The sequence below is a fragment of the Bubalus kerabau genome, chromosome 1 (genome assembly GCF_029407905.1).
Source record: "Bubalus kerabau isolate K-KA32 ecotype Philippines breed swamp buffalo chromosome 1, PCC_UOA_SB_1v2, whole genome shotgun sequence".
Lineage (NCBI taxonomy): Eukaryota > Metazoa > Chordata > Mammalia > Artiodactyla > Bovidae > Bubalus > Bubalus kerabau.
This window is the reverse complement of record NC_073624.1, coordinates 7,685,634-7,702,861: the sequence shown is the minus strand read 5'-3', so window position 1 is coordinate 7,702,861 and position 17,228 is coordinate 7,685,634. Positions and strand designations below refer to the sequence as shown.

The 17,228-nt window shown below is 46.3% G+C and overlaps 1 protein-coding gene across 3 annotated transcripts in view; it reads left to right on the top strand.

Annotated features, from left to right (window-relative positions):
- The window catches only part of EP300 (E1A binding protein p300), a 63,658-nt gene extending 56,177 nt beyond the window's left edge, over positions 1-7,481 (top strand). For all 3 annotated transcript variants that reach the window (XM_055566440.1, XM_055566438.1, XM_055566430.1), the window contains 3 exons: positions 1,255-1,416; positions 3,663-3,944; positions 4,198-7,481. In XM_055566440.1, coding sequence (XP_055422415.1) covers positions 1,255-1,416; positions 3,663-3,944; positions 4,198-6,372 — 2,619 coding nt within the window. In that variant the 3' untranslated portion in view covers positions 6,373-7,481. The remainder of the gene's footprint in view (positions 1-1,254; positions 1,417-3,662; positions 3,945-4,197) is intronic.
- The last annotated feature ends 9,747 nt before the right edge of the window (positions 7,482-17,228 follow it).

Here is a 17,228-nt window from a genome sequence, read left to right as displayed (position 1 = left end):
ATGACCCAGACGTGAGCTGAGGCTTCCAACGGGCCCTGAAGCTCCAGCTCTCTAAATGGGCAGGCGGGGAATATTGGTATAGATAAGTTACTATGGTTCTAGTTTAGAGATTTTAAGCTCTTTTTGCACCAGCTACTACTGCTAAGTCACCTCAGTCGTGTCCGACTCTGTGCGACCCCATAGACGGCAGCCCACCAGGCTCCCCCGTTCCTGGGATTCTCCAGGCAAGAACACTGGAGTGGGTTGCCATTTCCTTCTCCAATGCAGGAAAGTGAAAAGTGAAAGTGAAGTCGCTAAGTCGTGTCCGACTCTTAGCCACCCCATGGACTGCAGCCTACCAGGCTCCTCCATCCATGGGATTTTCCAGGCAAGAGTACTGGAGTGGGGTGCCATTGCACCAGAGCTCATAGTAATGGAAACCCTGGAGAACAGAATATTACCTGTCTAGAACACGAGGTTGATAAACTGTTGCTGCAAAAGTCTAAATGTTTCAGGCCTTATATTGTCTCCAGCACATTCTTTTTTTCTTCTTTAAACAACCGTTTAAATGTAAAAACTATCATTCTTAGCCGTACAAAAAACAGATCTGGGCCAGAGTTTACCAGTCCCCCCAACAGAAGCTGCCTTATAGCAGGTCACCTGAGGAGTTTTTCCTTGTCATTTATTTCCCTGCAGTATGTCTCGGTTGCCCTTGCTGAGCCTGAACTACTGAAGTCACCCTTAGTCTAAGAACTGTTTACAGCCTGCAGTTTAGATTCCTCGATTGAATGTTTTTCAAGGGTTTTCTTTTTTTTTTAAATAGTAGGTCCATGAAATTTTAGAAAGTGAGTCGAAGGAAATAGAGCCAGGGCCTTTGGCTCCCTGCTCCCATGTACACTTCACTACCTGCTGCTCACTCCTCTCCATCCTCAGATTTGGTATGGCCTGGCTCCACCTGAGGTGTCTCCCGGTCCGCAGCTTCTGCTGGCCAAGGAGCTAAGGCTGCTGTTGCCTAATGAAGAGATAGCAGAGAGATTTTTCAGTGAGAGAAAATTAATGCAAAAACATTAGTAAACCTTAGTTTACTGTAACCAACAGCTTTAAAAAGAGAGAGGAGCAATGAAGAGAGAGCAGCTGTTAGAAGGTTATGATCTGTTCCTCCATTAGAAACTTGTTCTTAACAGTTATTATTAACAAATAACTGTTCTAAACTTCTAAACAGTCTCTTAACAAAGAGTTATTAACATTTTCTTGTTTTCTTATGCTAACCTGCAGGTGACAAAGGGAGACAGCAAAAATGCTAAAAAGAAAAACAACAAGAAAACGAGCAAAAACAAGAGCAGCCTGAGTCGCGGCAATAAGAAGAAGCCAGGCATGCCTAACGTATCCAACGACCTCTCACAGAAATTGTATGCCACCATGGAGAAGCACAAAGAGGTAAGAGGACAGCCTCAGAGCAGGAAAACCAAGGCCAGGGTCCTCCAGAACTGCCCACCGTAGTTGGTATTTATGATGTGAGCACCAGATCATATGAAACTCGGAAGGAAATCATTTGAGGGAGAAGAAAGCAAAAAGAGGGTGGTGAGAACAGGAAATGGTAAGGTGTCTTACTTAGATGTGTAGCTGTTACAAAGCTATATGGTGTTGGGAAAAGTGTAAGCATAGTTTGTCTGACCCTATTGTTTGTAACCATTTTGTGTTTGTGTTTCTGTCCATTGTTCAGAAGGTCGGCTTGTTGGATATCTTTTGGGTATCTTTGTGGTCTTGCTTTAGACCAAAGCCCCTTAGAACTCTATTTGGCCATTCAAGTTTCTAGTGGAACTTTGGCAAAACGAATGAATGTTTTGCCTTACTGAAAGGGAATTGGCAAATGGAGAGAATTGAAGAAAAGTTAAACTTTGATATATGCATTTGTGAATGCCTTCACAGCAAAGTTAAAACTTTGAATTATTTCGTTATTTGTTGTTTGGGAATATAACTGAGTATGTTGGGTTTTTTTCCCCTTCGACATTATTGTTGGTAAGATGAGGCGTGTTGAAGATGTTGCTTTGTTTAAACATCTGTTTATCTCCATGTTCAGACATCAGGTTCTTACAGGAAGAGGCTATTAATGTGGAGATGGAACTGATGATTTGTTTTTAGGTGTGGAACTCTGAAATAACAGCGATTAGGAAAGGCCCTTAGAGTATGTTGTAGTAGGTATGACTTCAGTTGTAGATACATCTGAAGAATTTGTGGGTAGTAGTCTCCTGTTAGGAGTTAGAATCTAATTGTAATCATTTTATTAAATTTAGGTATTGTTTTAGCTCTAGGGTGACATTCAGCAGAGTCAGTCACGATGGCTGTTATTGGAGGTTGGCCATAGTGAAGGTTTCCTAGGGAGTCACCAGGTGGTTTGATCTGCCCCCACTTGTTAGATACAGTACTTCCCTGTGTGTGATCGCATTTTCACAACACTCCTCCTCACTCTATGAGTGCTTGCTTTGAGCCACAGTAGCAAACCCAGTATCACAGGTCCCCCCTTGAGCTTTTAACTCTGGCTTTGATGCGTCTTTTCTCAGTGTGGATGCTCTTGTCCTGCCTGGGTTGTTTTCTGGCATGTGCAGTCTTAGTCCCATGTCCCGTCCCCGCTCTCACCCCGGGGCTGAACCCATGCCCTGCAGTGGCGTGCAGAGTGTTTACCACTGGACCACCAAGAAAGTCACTGTGTTCTTTTTCTAGACTCTTGTTCTGTGCCAACATTGCTGCCCAGATATATAACAAATATTATTGCCAGTTTGCACAGATTTTCAGCCTCAAAAATACTGACAGGATATAGTGGGCAATACAGTAGTTACAAGTTCTTGATCTCTTGAAGGTTCCATTTTACATTTTATTACAGAAATAACAGCAGCTTCCTCTTGCAGCCTTTATACCAGTAGTTATGGGAAACAGTGGTTGTGTTGTGTTTTTAAACTTCAACAAAAAATTTTTTTTTCTGTAGCAAGGAAAAAGATTTTGGTTTTTTATTTTTCCCACCCCTGCCAATTTTTTTTCCTTCCAAACTTACAGGAAAGTTCTACAGAAGATGCCCTCCTGTTGCCTTCAGCTAGATTCATCAGTTAACGTTCTGCTACATTTTATTTCAGTAAGCTCCTTCTAAGACAGAGGACACGCTCTGCATAAGCGTGCTGTGACTTCACACTCAGGAAACCTCACCCCTGCAGCCACCTCCCATCTGCTCCTCTGCTCCATGTTGAGTTGCCATGTCTCAGTTCCTAGCTTTATTTTCTTTCATGACATGGGCATTTTGTGAAGACTCCAGGCCAATTGCTTTGTAGAATATGTATCCATTTGGGTTTTTCTGATTTGTTTCCTTATAATTAGAGTCAGGTTAAACCATGGATTGCATTTTAAAAGTTGACGTCTTTGAAGCAGAATGGCCCTGTGTCAGACCATTCTTCTTTTGAAGAATTACTGAATGAGATAGAAAACATAAGATGTAGATGTTTTAGGCCCATTGTAGTCAGTTTCAAAAAAGAGAACAGAAATGCGTGAAGCAGGAGAACAAGGGCAGTATCGTGTAACCTTGCAGGGTGGTCACAAAACGAAGCCAGGCATCTCAGCCCCCCAGGTGCACAGCCTGGCCCAGCTGTCTGCAATACTCTAGTTCCAGAGTCCAGAGGAGACTGTCTGTTTTGCAGGTCTTCTTTGTGATCCGTCTCATCGCTGGCCCTGCCGCCAACTCCCTGCCTCCCATTGTTGACCCCGATCCCCTCATTCCCTGTGACCTGATGGATGGGCGGGATGCCTTTCTCACCCTTGCGAGGGACAAGCACCTGGAGTTCTCGTCGTTGCGAAGAGCCCAGTGGTCTACCATGTGCATGCTGGTGGAGCTGCACACCCAGAGCCAGGACCGCTTTGTCTACACCTGCAACGAGTGCAAGCACCACGTGGAGACACGCTGGCACTGCACCGTGTGTGAGGTCGGTCCCTTGGCGGGGAGGGCTGGGGGTTCCAGGTACCTGAGAGGCAGTTCAGAGGTGGTACTGGCCTGAGGGCAGGCTCCGGGGCCAGTGTGAGGACCAGAACAGGCCAGGTGGGGTCTGGTGTCAGATTTGAATGGTTGGGCTAAAGAAGCTTTCTCTAAAATAGGGCTTTTTAGCCCAAGCAGGATATGTAAATGCCTTTGAATGGCTTGAATCCTGGAGTGTTGACCTGCGCCTCTGTTTTCCCCAGGATTATGACTTGTGTATCACCTGCTACAACACTAAAAACCACGACCACAAGATGGAGAAGCTCGGGCTGGGGCTTGATGACGAGAGCAACAACCAGCAGGCCGCCGCCACGCAGAGCCCGGGAGACTCCCGCCGCCTGAGCATCCAGCGCTGCATCCAGTCGCTGGTGCATGCCTGCCAGTGCCGCAACGCCAACTGCTCGCTGCCGTCCTGCCAGAAGATGAAGCGGGTGGTGCAGCACACCAAGGGCTGCAAGCGCAAGACCAACGGCGGCTGCCCCATCTGCAAACAGCTCATCGCCCTGTGCTGCTACCATGCCAAGCACTGCCAGGAGAACAAGTGCCCCGTGCCCTTCTGCCTCAACATCAAGCAGAAGCTCCGGCAGCAGCAGCTGCAGCACAGGCTCCAGCAGGCCCAGATGCTGCGCAGGAGGATGGCCAGCATGCAGCGGACTGGCGTGGTGGGGCAGCAGCAGGGCCTGCCCTCCCCTACCCCTGCCACCCCGACCACGCCAACGGGCCAGCAGCCCACCACCCCGCAGACACCCCAGCCCCCACCCCCCTCTCAGCCCCAGCCCACACCTCCCAACAACATGCCACCCTACTTGCCCAGGACTCAAGCTGCTGGCCCAGTGTCCCAGGGCAAGGCAGCAGGCCAGGTGACCCCCCCGACCCCTCCTCAGACTGCTCAGCCCCCACTTCCGGGACCCCCACCTGCAGCAGTGGAAGTGGCCATGCAGATTCAGAGGGCAGCCGAGACGCAACGCCAGATGGCCCACGTACAAATCTTTCAGCGGCCGATCCAGCACCAGATGCCGCAGATGACTCCCATGGCCCCTATGGGTATGAACCCGCCCCCCATGGCCAGAGGGCCTGGTGGGCATTTGGAGCCAGGGATGGGGCCCACTGGCATGCAGCAGCAACCCCCATGGGCCCAGGGAGGACTGCCCCAGCCCCAGCAGCTGCAGTCCGGGATGCCCCGGCCAGCCATGATGTCCGTGTCACAGCACGGGCAGCCCCTGAACATGCCTCCCCAGCCGGGCCTGGGCCAGGTAGGTGTGAGCCCTCTCAAGCCAGGCACTGTGTCTCAACAAGCCTTACAGAACCTCCTGCGGACTCTCAGGTCTCCCAGCTCCCCCCTGCAGCAGCAACAGGTGCTCAGTATCCTTCATGCCAACCCCCAGCTATTGGCTGCGTTCATCAAACAGCGGGCTGCCAAGTACGCCAACTCCAACCCGCAGCCCCTCCCCGGGCAGCCGGGCCTGCAGCCCCCCGCTATGCCAGGTCAGCAGGGGGTCCACTCCAGCCCCGCCATGCAGAACTTGAACCCCATGCAGGCAGGTGTCCCGAGGGCCGGCTTGCCCCAGCAGCCCACGCAGCAGCAGCAGCTCCCACCACCCATGGGCGGGATGAGCCCACAGGCTCAGCAGATGAACATGAATCACAGCACCATGCCCTCGCAATTCCGAGACATCTTGAGGCGACAGCAGATGATGCAGCAGCAGCAGCAGGGAGCGGGGCCAGGGATGGGCCCGGGGCTGGCCAACCACAACCAGTTCCAGCCTCCCCAGGGCGTGGGCTACCCTGCCCCACAGCAGCAGCCGCCACCGCGAATGCAGCATCACATGCAGCAGATACCGCAAGGGAGCATGGGACAGATGGGCCAGCTCCCGCAGGCCCTGGGAGCAGAGGCGGGAGCCAGTCTGCAGGCCTACCAGCAGCGGCTCCTTCAGCAACAGATGGGCTCGCCGGCCCAGCCCAACCCCATGAGCCCCCAGCAGCACATGCTCCCGAGTCAGGCTCAGTCCCCGCACCTCCAAGGCCAGCAGATCCCGTCTCTCTCCAATCAAGTGCGATCTCCCCAGCCTGTCCCTTCTCCGCGGCCTCAGTCCCAGCCCCCCCACTCCAGCCCTTCCCCACGGATGCAGCCTCAGCCTTCTCCACACCACGTCTCCCCACAGACCAGTTCTCCACATCCTGGACTGGTCGCTGCCCAGGGCAACCCCATGGAACAAGGGCATTTTGCCAGCCCGGACCAGAATTCGATGCTCTCTCAGCTCGCTAGCAATCCAGGCATGGCAAACCTCCATGGTGCGAGCGCCACGGACCTGGGACTCGGCACCGACAACTCAGACTTGAATTCAAACCTCTCACAGAGTACACTAGACATACACTAGAGACACCTTGTAGTATTTTGGGAGCAAAAAAAAAATTATTTTCTCTTAAGACTTTTTGTACTGCAAACAATTTTTTTGAATCTTTCTTAGCCTAAGAGACAATTTTCCTTGGAACACATAAGAACTGTGCAGTAGCTGTTTGTGGTTTCGAGCAAACATGCGAGATGAACCTGAGGGGTGATAGAATACAAAGAATATATTTTTGTTAATGGCTGGTTACCACCAGCCTGTTTTTTTTCCCTTGTGTGTTTGGTTCAAGTGTGCACTGGGAGGAGGCTGAGGTCTGTGAAGCCAACCACATGCTCCTGCCTTGCACCTCCAATAGGTTTTATTATTTTTTTTAAATTAATGAAAATATGTAATATTAATAGTTATTATTTACTGGTGCAGATGGTTGACATTTTTCCCTATTTTCCTCACTTTATGAAAGAGTTAAAAAAGAACATTTCTAAAACCAGAGGACAAAAGGGGTTAATGTTACTTTAAAATTACATTCTATATATATATAAATATATATAAATATATATTAAAATACCAATTTTTTTTCTCTGGGTGCAAAGACGTTCATTCTTTTAAAAATGTTTAAAAAAAGAAAAAAGAAAAAAAAAAAAACCCCTTTGCTCCCCTCAAGTCAACTTTTGTGCTCCAGAAAATTTTCTATTCCGTAAGTCTGATCGTAAAAACTTCAAGTATTAAAGTAATTTGTACATGTAGAGAGAAAAATGACTTTTTCAAAATATACAGGGGCAGCTGCCAAATTGATGTATTATATATATTGTGGTTCTGTTTCTTGAAAGAATTTTTTTCGTTATTTTTACATCTAACAAAGGAAAAAATTAAAAAGAGGGTAAGAAACGATTCCAGTGGGATGATTTTAACACGCAGAATGTCCCTGGGGTTTCTTCTGTGCTTGCTTTCTTCCTCCTTACCCTGCCCCCACCCCCCACACACACACTTTCTGTAAAACTTGAAAATAGAAAGCAAAAACCCTCAACTTGTAAATCATGCGATTAAAATTGATTACTTATAAATATGAACTTTGGATCACTGTATAGACTGTTAAATTTGATTTCTTATTACCTATTGTTAAATAAACCGTGTGAGACAGACCCCTGATTTTGTTTCACTTCTTGCGGTTGCATCTCTGTGTTGGAACCCATCGGTTTAAATGCCTGACACCTGGGATTTCGGGCGGAAGATGAGAGCACTGGCTTAACAGCCCTCCCTAACTACTATATGAAGTGATTTTGTGATAAGATAGATTTTGATAAATTCATCCAAAATTTTGGAAAAAGACTTGCCAGGGAAAAAGACAAGCACCAGCTAAACATTAATTGTATCCATTTGAATTGATAACAAACCTTTATCAGCTTGATACAGCTCCTTCTCTATGGTCCCCTATGTATGACCGCATGGTCTTCATTCAGTCACCCTCATCTTACAGGAGTAAGAATGACCACCTAAGAGGAGTCATACCTGCTGAAGTCACAAGTAGCTCCACTGGAAGCTGGGGCAACAATACAGCCCTGTTCTCTGTGATACACACTTTTGCTGACTGCTAGCCAAGAAGTCCTGGGGGGACGAGGCTGTAGGAAAAGACACTCTGGAAATAAAACCCACAGTGGGAAGGCTGAGAGAGACTAGCACAAAGTCTGGTACTGAGATGGGTGTTGAAGAACAGAAAGAGAACCGGCCCTTCCTCTACAGAATATTACATCCACTGTGGACAAGTCTGAAAAGTCAGAAGGACCCTGGAGTGAGCTGCTCTGGCAGCATTTGGCAGGCCTTCCTTGTTACTCTAATGGAGCTTTAATTTACATTGACTCGATCATCTGCTAAAGGCTAAGGAAAGAAGACCCTCTTCAAGTACCTTAATTCAAACTCCTGTTTGGCCTTTCCACTAGTTTACTTGGTCTCAGCAAAAATAACCAGTATGTCCATGTGAGGTGGACCAGCACACTCAGCACCCACCCCAGAAAATGTTACCCAGTGTCCACCTGCCTCAGGTCAGTGGTCCAGCAGACATACATGCAGCGCCTACGTTCTGTGCCAGGCCGGACAACACACGTGGATGCGGTGCAGCTTTGCCCTCAGGCTAGCCAGCTTGTGATCTAGAAGAAAAGACAGAATGATGCTTAAGCAAGATAAAGTGGAAAGTCTTAAGTGGTGTAAGCAGGGAACAGAGGAAGTAGGGGTAAAAGCTTCTGGCTATTGGGAAGTTTCTGGGGAGGACAGCACTTAAACTTTCCTTTGTGGGGACTGTACACAGCTTTGTGGGGGAGATGGATGGGATCTAGAGGAGAGAGGTGAGGACGGTCTCTGCCCCTGAAGAGAAGAGTCAGTTCCTACTGGGGAAAAAAAAAACAGCTTCAGGTCCCCATGACTGACCAGAGAGAAGAAGTGAGTCCCTATTACAGAAAGGTCCCCAGTGTGGTCCCCACAACTAGAGACCCAGGGTAGATCTGAGCGCCCAACAGGGAAGATACTTAGAATTCCATCCATTTCCAAGCAGTGGATTCCCAGCATAGGTAACCCTAGCCTCTTTGGCCAAATACAGCTGGATTGAAGTGTTAACATTCACAATTTTGCAAGGAGGAAGTGGGGACAGAAATAATTAAATGGGGAGGAGGACACAAGCTGTCCTCGCCCAGGCCAGAGGCAGTGCTAGGGAGAGGAAAGATTGAATTAATACACAGCCAGGGATACAATAAGGTGATTCCAGTGTTTCTGTGTATTTGAAAATTATCACAATCAAAAGGTCTAAAAGGAGCCCTAAGTTTCCAATTGGGCTGTTTCTCAGACATCAGTCTAGGAAATGGGTGCAGCAGTGTCCAGGTGCTTTTTCATTTACTAGCTCACTGAATCCTCAAAACCAGCTCCAAAAGCTGACAAATGAGAAGACTGCAGCATGGATGTGTGCGCAAGGTCCTACAGCCAGAGCGAGCCAAAGGCTGCTGGACTCCAGCCCTGCCTTCCCTGGCATCCTTTCTCTCACTGCAGAGAAGCCCCTGTGATGGCTGACGACACAGGGCTATATTCCAAACAAATCCAAAACACAGGCTAAAAACTGAAGGGACAAAAACTAGAATAATAAACGTAAGTTCCAGGGTTCACCAACCAGGGAACCTGATCTCTAGACAGTTTCCCGAAGTGTTAAGTTCAGGACGTAGTTATGCTGTTCAAGGAGCGCACGGGCCAGCATCAAAAAGGATAAAACGTTTAAGAAGAAATTTAACAAAAGACATGCACAATTGTACACTGAAAACTACAGAACATCACTGAAAGAATGAAAGAAATGAAACACCTAAAGAAAGCAAGGACATCCTTGTTCACGGATCAGAAGACTGGGAAGACCACACACTGTTAAAATTAAGTACGGACATACCTTGTTTTATTGTGCCTCACTTGATTGCACTTGGCAGATACTCACTTTTTTTTTACAAGCAAGATTTGTGTAATCCCTACATCAAGCAAGTCTACCAACGCCATTTTTCCAATGATATTTGCTCACTTCATTTCTGTGTCACATTTTGGTAATTCTCCCAATATTTCAAACTTTTTCATTATTATATTTGCTATAGCAAATAGAAGGGGGGAACGCAGAAGCAGTAACATTTTATTTTCTTCGGTTCCAAAATCACTGTGGACGATGGTGAGTGCAGCCGTGAAATTTAAAAGGTGCTCGCTCCTTGGAAGGAAAGCTGTGGCAAATGGTATTAAAAAGCAAAGCTGTCTCTTTGCCAACAAAGGCCTGTACTGTCAAAGCTGTGGTTCTTCCAGCGGTCATGTATGGATGTGAGAGCTGGACCGTAAAAAAGGCTGAGCACCAAAGAATTGATGCTTTTGAATTGTGGTGCTGGAGAAGACTCTTGAGAGTCCCATGGACAGCATGGAGACCAAACGAGTCAATCCAAAAGGAAATCAACTCTGAATATCCATTGGAAGGACTGATTCTGTTGCTGAAGCTGAAGCTCCAAACTTTGGCCACCTGATGCAAAGAGCCGACTCACTGAAGAGACCCTGATGCTGGGAAAGACTGAAGGCAGGAGGAGAAGGGGTGGCGGAGGGTGAGGTGGTGGGATAGCATTGCTGCCTCAAGGGACATGAAGTCGAGCAAACCCCGGGAGACGGTGAAGGACAGGGGAGCCTGGCGTGCTGTGGTCGAGCAAACCCCGGGAGACGGTGAAGGACAGGGGAGCCTGGCGTGCTGCGGTCCATGGGGTGGCAAAGAGCTGGACATGACTTAGCGACTAAAGAACAAAACAGTGATCTATGGTCAGTGGTCTTTGATGTTACTATTAAAATTGTCTTGGGAAAAAGAACTATGCCCATCTAAGATGGCGAACCGAATCCATAAATGTGGGTGGTCTGACTGCTCCACTGACTGGCCATCCCCCCATCTCTCTCCCTCTCCTCAGGCCTCCCCATTCCTTGAGACAAAACAATATTGAAACTGGGCCAATTAATAACCCTATGATGGCCTCTAAATGTTCAGGTGAAAGGAAGAGTCACACATCTCTCCCTTTAAAGCAAAAGCCAGAAATGATGGAGCTTAGTGAGCAAGATATGTCAAAAGCTAAGATTGGGCTGAAAGCTGGCCTCTGGCACCAAACAGATTAAGTTGTGAGCGCAAAGGAAAAATACTTGAGGGAACTTAACATTGCTACTCCAATGAACACATAAATGATAAGACAGCAAAACAGCCTAACTGTTGATGTGGAAAACAAACTTTTAGTGATCTGGAAAGAAGATCAAACCAGCCCTAACAGTCCCTTAAGCCAAAACCTACTCCAGAGCAAGGCCCTACCTCTTTAATCTAGGAAGGCTGAGAGAGGTGATGAAGCTGCAGAAGAAAAATCTGAGGCCAGCAGAGACTGGTTCATGAGGTTTAAGAAACCACATCCATGACACAGAAGTACGAGGTGAAATACCAAGTGCTGATGAAGAAGCTGCAGCAAGTTGTCCAGAAGATCTAGCTAAGATAATTAACAGCAGTGGTTGCACCAAACATTTTCAATGCAGATAAAACATCAAATGAAGATGTGAAGAACTGACTCATTAGTAAAGACCCTGATGCTGGAAAAGACTGAAGGCTGGAGAAGGGAATGACAGAGGATGAGATGGTTGGATGGCATCACCGACTCAATGGACATGAGTTTGAGTAAACTCCAGGAGGTGGTGAAGGACAGGGAAGCCTGGCGTGCTGCAGTCCATGGGGTCGCAAACAGTCAGACACGACTGAGCAACTGAATAACAATAACAAATGAAGACACTATATAGGGTTTTCATAACTAAAGAGAAGTCAGTGCAATGCCTGGCTTCACATCTTCAAAGGACAGGCTGACTCCCTTCTTAGGGAATAACAGAACTGATGATTTGAAGTTGAAGCCTGGGCTCGTTTGCCATTCTGAATATTCTAGGACACTTGATAATTAGGCTAAATCTACTCTGCCTGGGTTCTATAAATGGAAAAACAAAGCCTGGATGATAGTACTTCTGTATAAATGTTGTTTACTGAATATTTTAAGCCCACTGTTGACATACTGCCCAGAAAAGAAGATCTCTTTCAAAATAGTGCTGCTTGTTGACAATGCACCCGGTCCCCCAGAGCTCTGGCGGAGATGTAATGAGATTACTATTGTCCTCATGCTTGCTGACATCCCTTCTGCAGCCCGCGGCTCAAGGAGTAACTCCTACTTTGAAGTCTTATTTTTAGGAAACACATTTCATAAGGTTATAGTTTCCACAGATAGTGATATTTCTCTGATGGATCCAGGCAAAATCAGCCGAAAGCCTTCTGGAAAGGATTTACCAATCTAGCTGCCAACAGATGCAAGGCAAGAGGTATTAACAGGAGTTTGGAAGATGATTCCAACCCTCGTGGATGACTCTGAGGCATTCAAGACTTCAGTGGAGGGCTTCCCTGGTGACTCAGTGGTAAAGAATTCGCCTGCCAATGCAGGGGACATCGGTGCAATCCCTGATCCGGGAAGATCCCACAAGCCATAGAGCAATTAAGCCTGTGTGATACAGCTATTAAACCTGTGCTCTAGAACCCAGGAGCCACAGCTACTGAAGCCCGAGCTCCCTAGAGCCTGTGCTCCACAAGAGAAGCCACGGCAATGAGAGGCCCGAGCACCACAAGTGGAGAGTAGCCCCTGCTCACCGCAAGTAGAGAAAAGCTCATGCAGCAACAAAGACCTAGAACAGCCAAAAAGAAATAAATTATCTTTTTAATTAAAAAAAAAAGACTTCAGTGAGAGGAAGTAACTGCAGAGGTGGTGGAAACAGCAAGAGAATGAGAAGTGGCACCTGAAGAAGTGACTGAATTGCTGCCACCTCATGATAAAATTTGGGTGAGGAGTTGCTTCTCATGGATAAGCAAAGAAAGTGGTTTCTTGAGATGGAGCCTACTCTTAGTGAAGATGCTGTGAAGACTGTTGGACAACAATGGGGTAGAAGATTACAGAAACCTAGGTGATAACAGTGGCAGGGCTTGAGAGGACTGACCCCAACTTTGAAGGAAATTCTACTGGGGGTAAAATGCTACCAAACAGCTGTGCACACTACAGAGAAAGCATCTGGGAAAGAAAGAGTCACTTGATGATTCAAACTTCACTGTTGTCAATTTTAAGAAATAACCAAAAAAAAAGAAAAAAGAAATAACCAGTCACCCCAACCACTCTGATCAACATTGAGGCAGGACTCTCCACCAGCAAAATGGTTACAACTCACTGAAGGCTTAGATGGTTAGCATTTTTAGCAATAGTATAATTGTATACAATAGTATAATCTAACAATAATATTTTGAAATGATTTACTTATTTATTTTTGGCTGCACTGGGTCTTTTTTCTGCTGTGCATGGGCTTTCTCTCGTCGTGAGCGGGGGCTACGCTTCATTGCAAAGCACAGGCTGTAGGTGAGCAGGCTTGAGCAGACGCAGTGCGTGGGCTTTGCTGCTCCAAGGCAATGTGGGATCTTCCCAGATCAGGGATCGAACCCATGTCTCCTGCATTAACAGTCAAATTCTTAACCACGAGACCATGAGGGAAGTCTCACATTTTTAAAATTAAAAGATATGTGCATTGTTTTTTAGCCATAATGATATTGCACATGTAATAAACTATAGGACAGTGTAAACATAACTCTTAATTTTAAGAGTTAAGCACTAGGAAATAAAAAATTCATGTAACTCACTTTTTGGCAATACTTGCTTTCCTGCTGTGGTCTGAAAACAAACTGTCAATATATCTGAGGTACACCTATATGACTCTCCAACTAATTTACAGATTCAATGCAATCCCTATCAAGAAAATGTACTTTTTTTTTTTTTTTTAGCAGAAATTGACATGCTGATCTTAAAATGCATATAGAAATGCAAAGGAGTCAGGGACTCCCCTGTTGAGCCAGTGGCTAAGACCCTGTGCTCCCAATGCATGGGGCTGAAGTTCAATCCCTAGTTAGAGAACTAGATCCCACACGCTGCAACTAAGAGTTTCTATAGCTGCAACTAAGACCTGGGGCAGTGAAATAAAATAATGAAAGAAAATGAGACCCACATACTCACGGACAACTTATGCACACCAAAGGCACCAAGGTAATTTGACAGTGAAAGAATAATCTTTTAAGTAAATGATAGTGAAACAAGCAGTTATAAGTAAAACACCAAAAAGAAATTGATTTACACATCAAACCATATACAAACTAAAGCCTTTGACTGTGTGGATCACAATAAACTATGGAAAATTCTTAAAGAGATGGGAATACCAGACCACCTGACCTGCCTCTTGAGAAATCTGTATACAGGTCAGGAAGCAACAGTTAGAACTGGACATGGAACAACAGACTGGTTCCAAATAGGAAAAGGAGTACGTCAAGGCTGTATATTGTCACCCTGCTTATTTAACTTCTATGCAGAGTACATCATGAGAAACGCTGGGCTGGAGGAAGCACAAGCTGGAATCAAGATTGCCGGGAGAAATATCAATAACCTCAGATATGCAGATGATACCACCCTCATGGCAGAAAGTGAAGAAGAACTCAAGAGCCTCTTGATGAAAGTGAAAGAGGAGAGTGAAAAAGTTGGCTTAAAACTCAGCATTCAGAAAACGAAGATCATGGCATCTGGTCCCATCACTTCATGGCAGATAGATGGGGAAACAGTGGAAACAGTGGCTGACTTTATATTTTTGGGCTCCAAAATCACTGCAGATGGTGATTGCAGCCATGAAATTTAAAGACGCTTGCTCCTTGGAAGGAAAGTTATAACCAACCTAGACAGTATATTAAAAAGCAGAGACATTACTTTGCCAACAAAGGTCCATCTAGTCAATGATACGGTTTTTCCAGTGGTCATGTATGGATGTGAGAGTTGGACTATAAAGAAAGCTGAGTGCCAAAGAATCGATGCTTTTGAACTGTGGTGTTGGAGAAGGCTCTTGAGAGTCCCTTGGACTACAAGGAAATCCAACCAGTCCATCCTAAAGGAGATGAGTCCTGAGTGTTCATTGGAAGGACTGATGTTGAAGCTGAAACTCCAATACTTTGGCCACCTGATGCAAAAAGCTGAGTCCTTTGAAAAGACCCTGATGCTGGGAAAGACTGAGGGCAGGAGGAGAAGGGGACGACAGAGGATGAGATGGTGGGATGGCATCACTGACTCAATGGACATGTGTTTGGGTAGACTCCAGGAGTTGGTGATGGACAGGGAGGCCTGGCGTGCTGTGGTTCATGGGGTTGCAAAGAATTGGACACGACTTAGCGACTGAACTGAACTGAACTGAAAAGTTAAAGCTACAACTACTGAATTTTCTGGAAGGAAACATACTAAAAAAAAATCTCTGCAAATCTGGAGAGGCAAAGATTTCTTAGGATGCAAAAATCATAACTCATAAAAATTTTTTTTTATTGAGTAAAACACAGTTTAATACTTATAAAACACCATTAAGAAAATGTGAACCGCCCACAACCTGGGAAAATATTCATAATACATATACTTGATACACTAAAAAAAGACCAGCATCTAAAATAAAGAACCCCTACAACTTAATAGTAAGAAGACAAATAACCCAATTAAAAAATAGGCAAAAGATTTAAGCACACACTTCACATGATAAGATATGTGAATGACAATAAGCAAATGAAAAATGCTTAACATCATTAGTCTTCAGAGAAATGCAAATTAAAACCACAAGATACCAAAACCACAAGATATACACCCACTAAAATGGCTCAAATTGAAAAGGCTGTCAATACCAAATGTTGGTAAGAACACCGAACGACTAAAATTCTCCCAGCATGCCATTCAATGTGTAAAATGCCAAACTCTGGAAGACAGTTTGACAGTTTTTTATAAATTCAATCATACCAGTATTCTAAGATCCAGGAATTCTATGAAATTCCTAAGTACTTACCCCAAACATTTGTCCATGCAGAGAACTGCACATGCACGTTCCCAGCAGCTTTATTCCTAACAGCCCCGAACTGAAAGCAACCTAATGTCTAGCGCCAGGTGGATGGACGCTCAGCCACCAGGACACTGCCCAGCAAAGAAGCAACCTCACTCATGCAACAATGAGGATGAGCCTCGAAAGAGCGTGATGCTGAGTGAAAAAAGCCAAATTTAAAAGCATATACTGTATTACATTTATGTGAAATTCTAGAAAAGGCAAAGCTAGTCCATTAGTAGCAAAAATCAGAACAGTGGTTGCCAAGGGCCAGACGGGGGTAGAGTATGGCCTGACTGTGAAGGCACCTATCGGTAAACTCCCTGGGATGGTGGGAATGCTTGGTTTCTTGTGTGGGAGTGAGGGTACTCATCGAACCAGACTCACCGCATCTCACCTCACCCCAGAGAAGACTCCTGACCAGAGGCCGCATCTTCCTTAGCCTCCCCCACTGCCAGGCCACTGACGCCAGCAAACACCAAACGTCACACTGTGCAGCGTGCTTGACACACAGCGTTTCACTGAACTCTCTGGTAAGGATGTTCTGTGGTGGTGCAGACCTTGGCCCTAACCCTAAAATATAAAGTCTGTCCTATACTGAGCCACTAGCCACACGTGGCGACTGAGCACTGAAAAGGCAGTTCCTACAACTGGGGGACTGAATTGTTCTTTAATTTTAGTGAATTGAAAGGGAAATGGCTACTGTAGACAGCACAGCTCCAGCTCTCCCAGAAGTGAGGACCATAATCCTCATTTTACAAGTGAATAAAGTGGGACTCTTGCGAGATCCCTTATGTCAGTCTATGGGGAAAATATTAAGCTTCTCCCACTCAGGTTAAAAAAGGAAACGTGAAATTGATTGTCCTCTAATGGATCAGCTCAAAGATACAAAATCATCACAAAGAAACAGCACAGTTGCCACGCCTACATTGACGTCCCCAACGTCGCTGCTACCCCATTAGAAGGGCCCATTAGCAATGGCTTTGAGAGAAGACAGGCCATTGCAGACACACGTCCCAGCCCTGGCAAAGGGTCAGCCCAGGGATATCCAGACTCTCCATGCCAACCACCTCCTGGGGTGTGGTCCCAGATGTGGGGCCACAGTCTGGGACTGCCTGTCTCCTTCCATCCCCGGCCCCTGGCCACATGGCTGAAATAGTCCTCTACTTCTCCAGGCAAATACATTAACTAGCGTGTGTCCATCAGGCCCACGCCCTTGCCTGTGGCACCTGGGGCGTGAGAACTGGAAGAGCTTCCTGATGCTGAGGCAGGTTTCTGAGCCTGCAGGCGGAGATTCACAGGGACCAAGCTGGCTGGCGAAAGTGACGAGGGGCCCCCGCTGGACTCTGTCCAGGGGCAGCTAGCCTTTCCCAGGGGACTCCCCAGCTCTTCTGCAGGTCTCCTCTGCA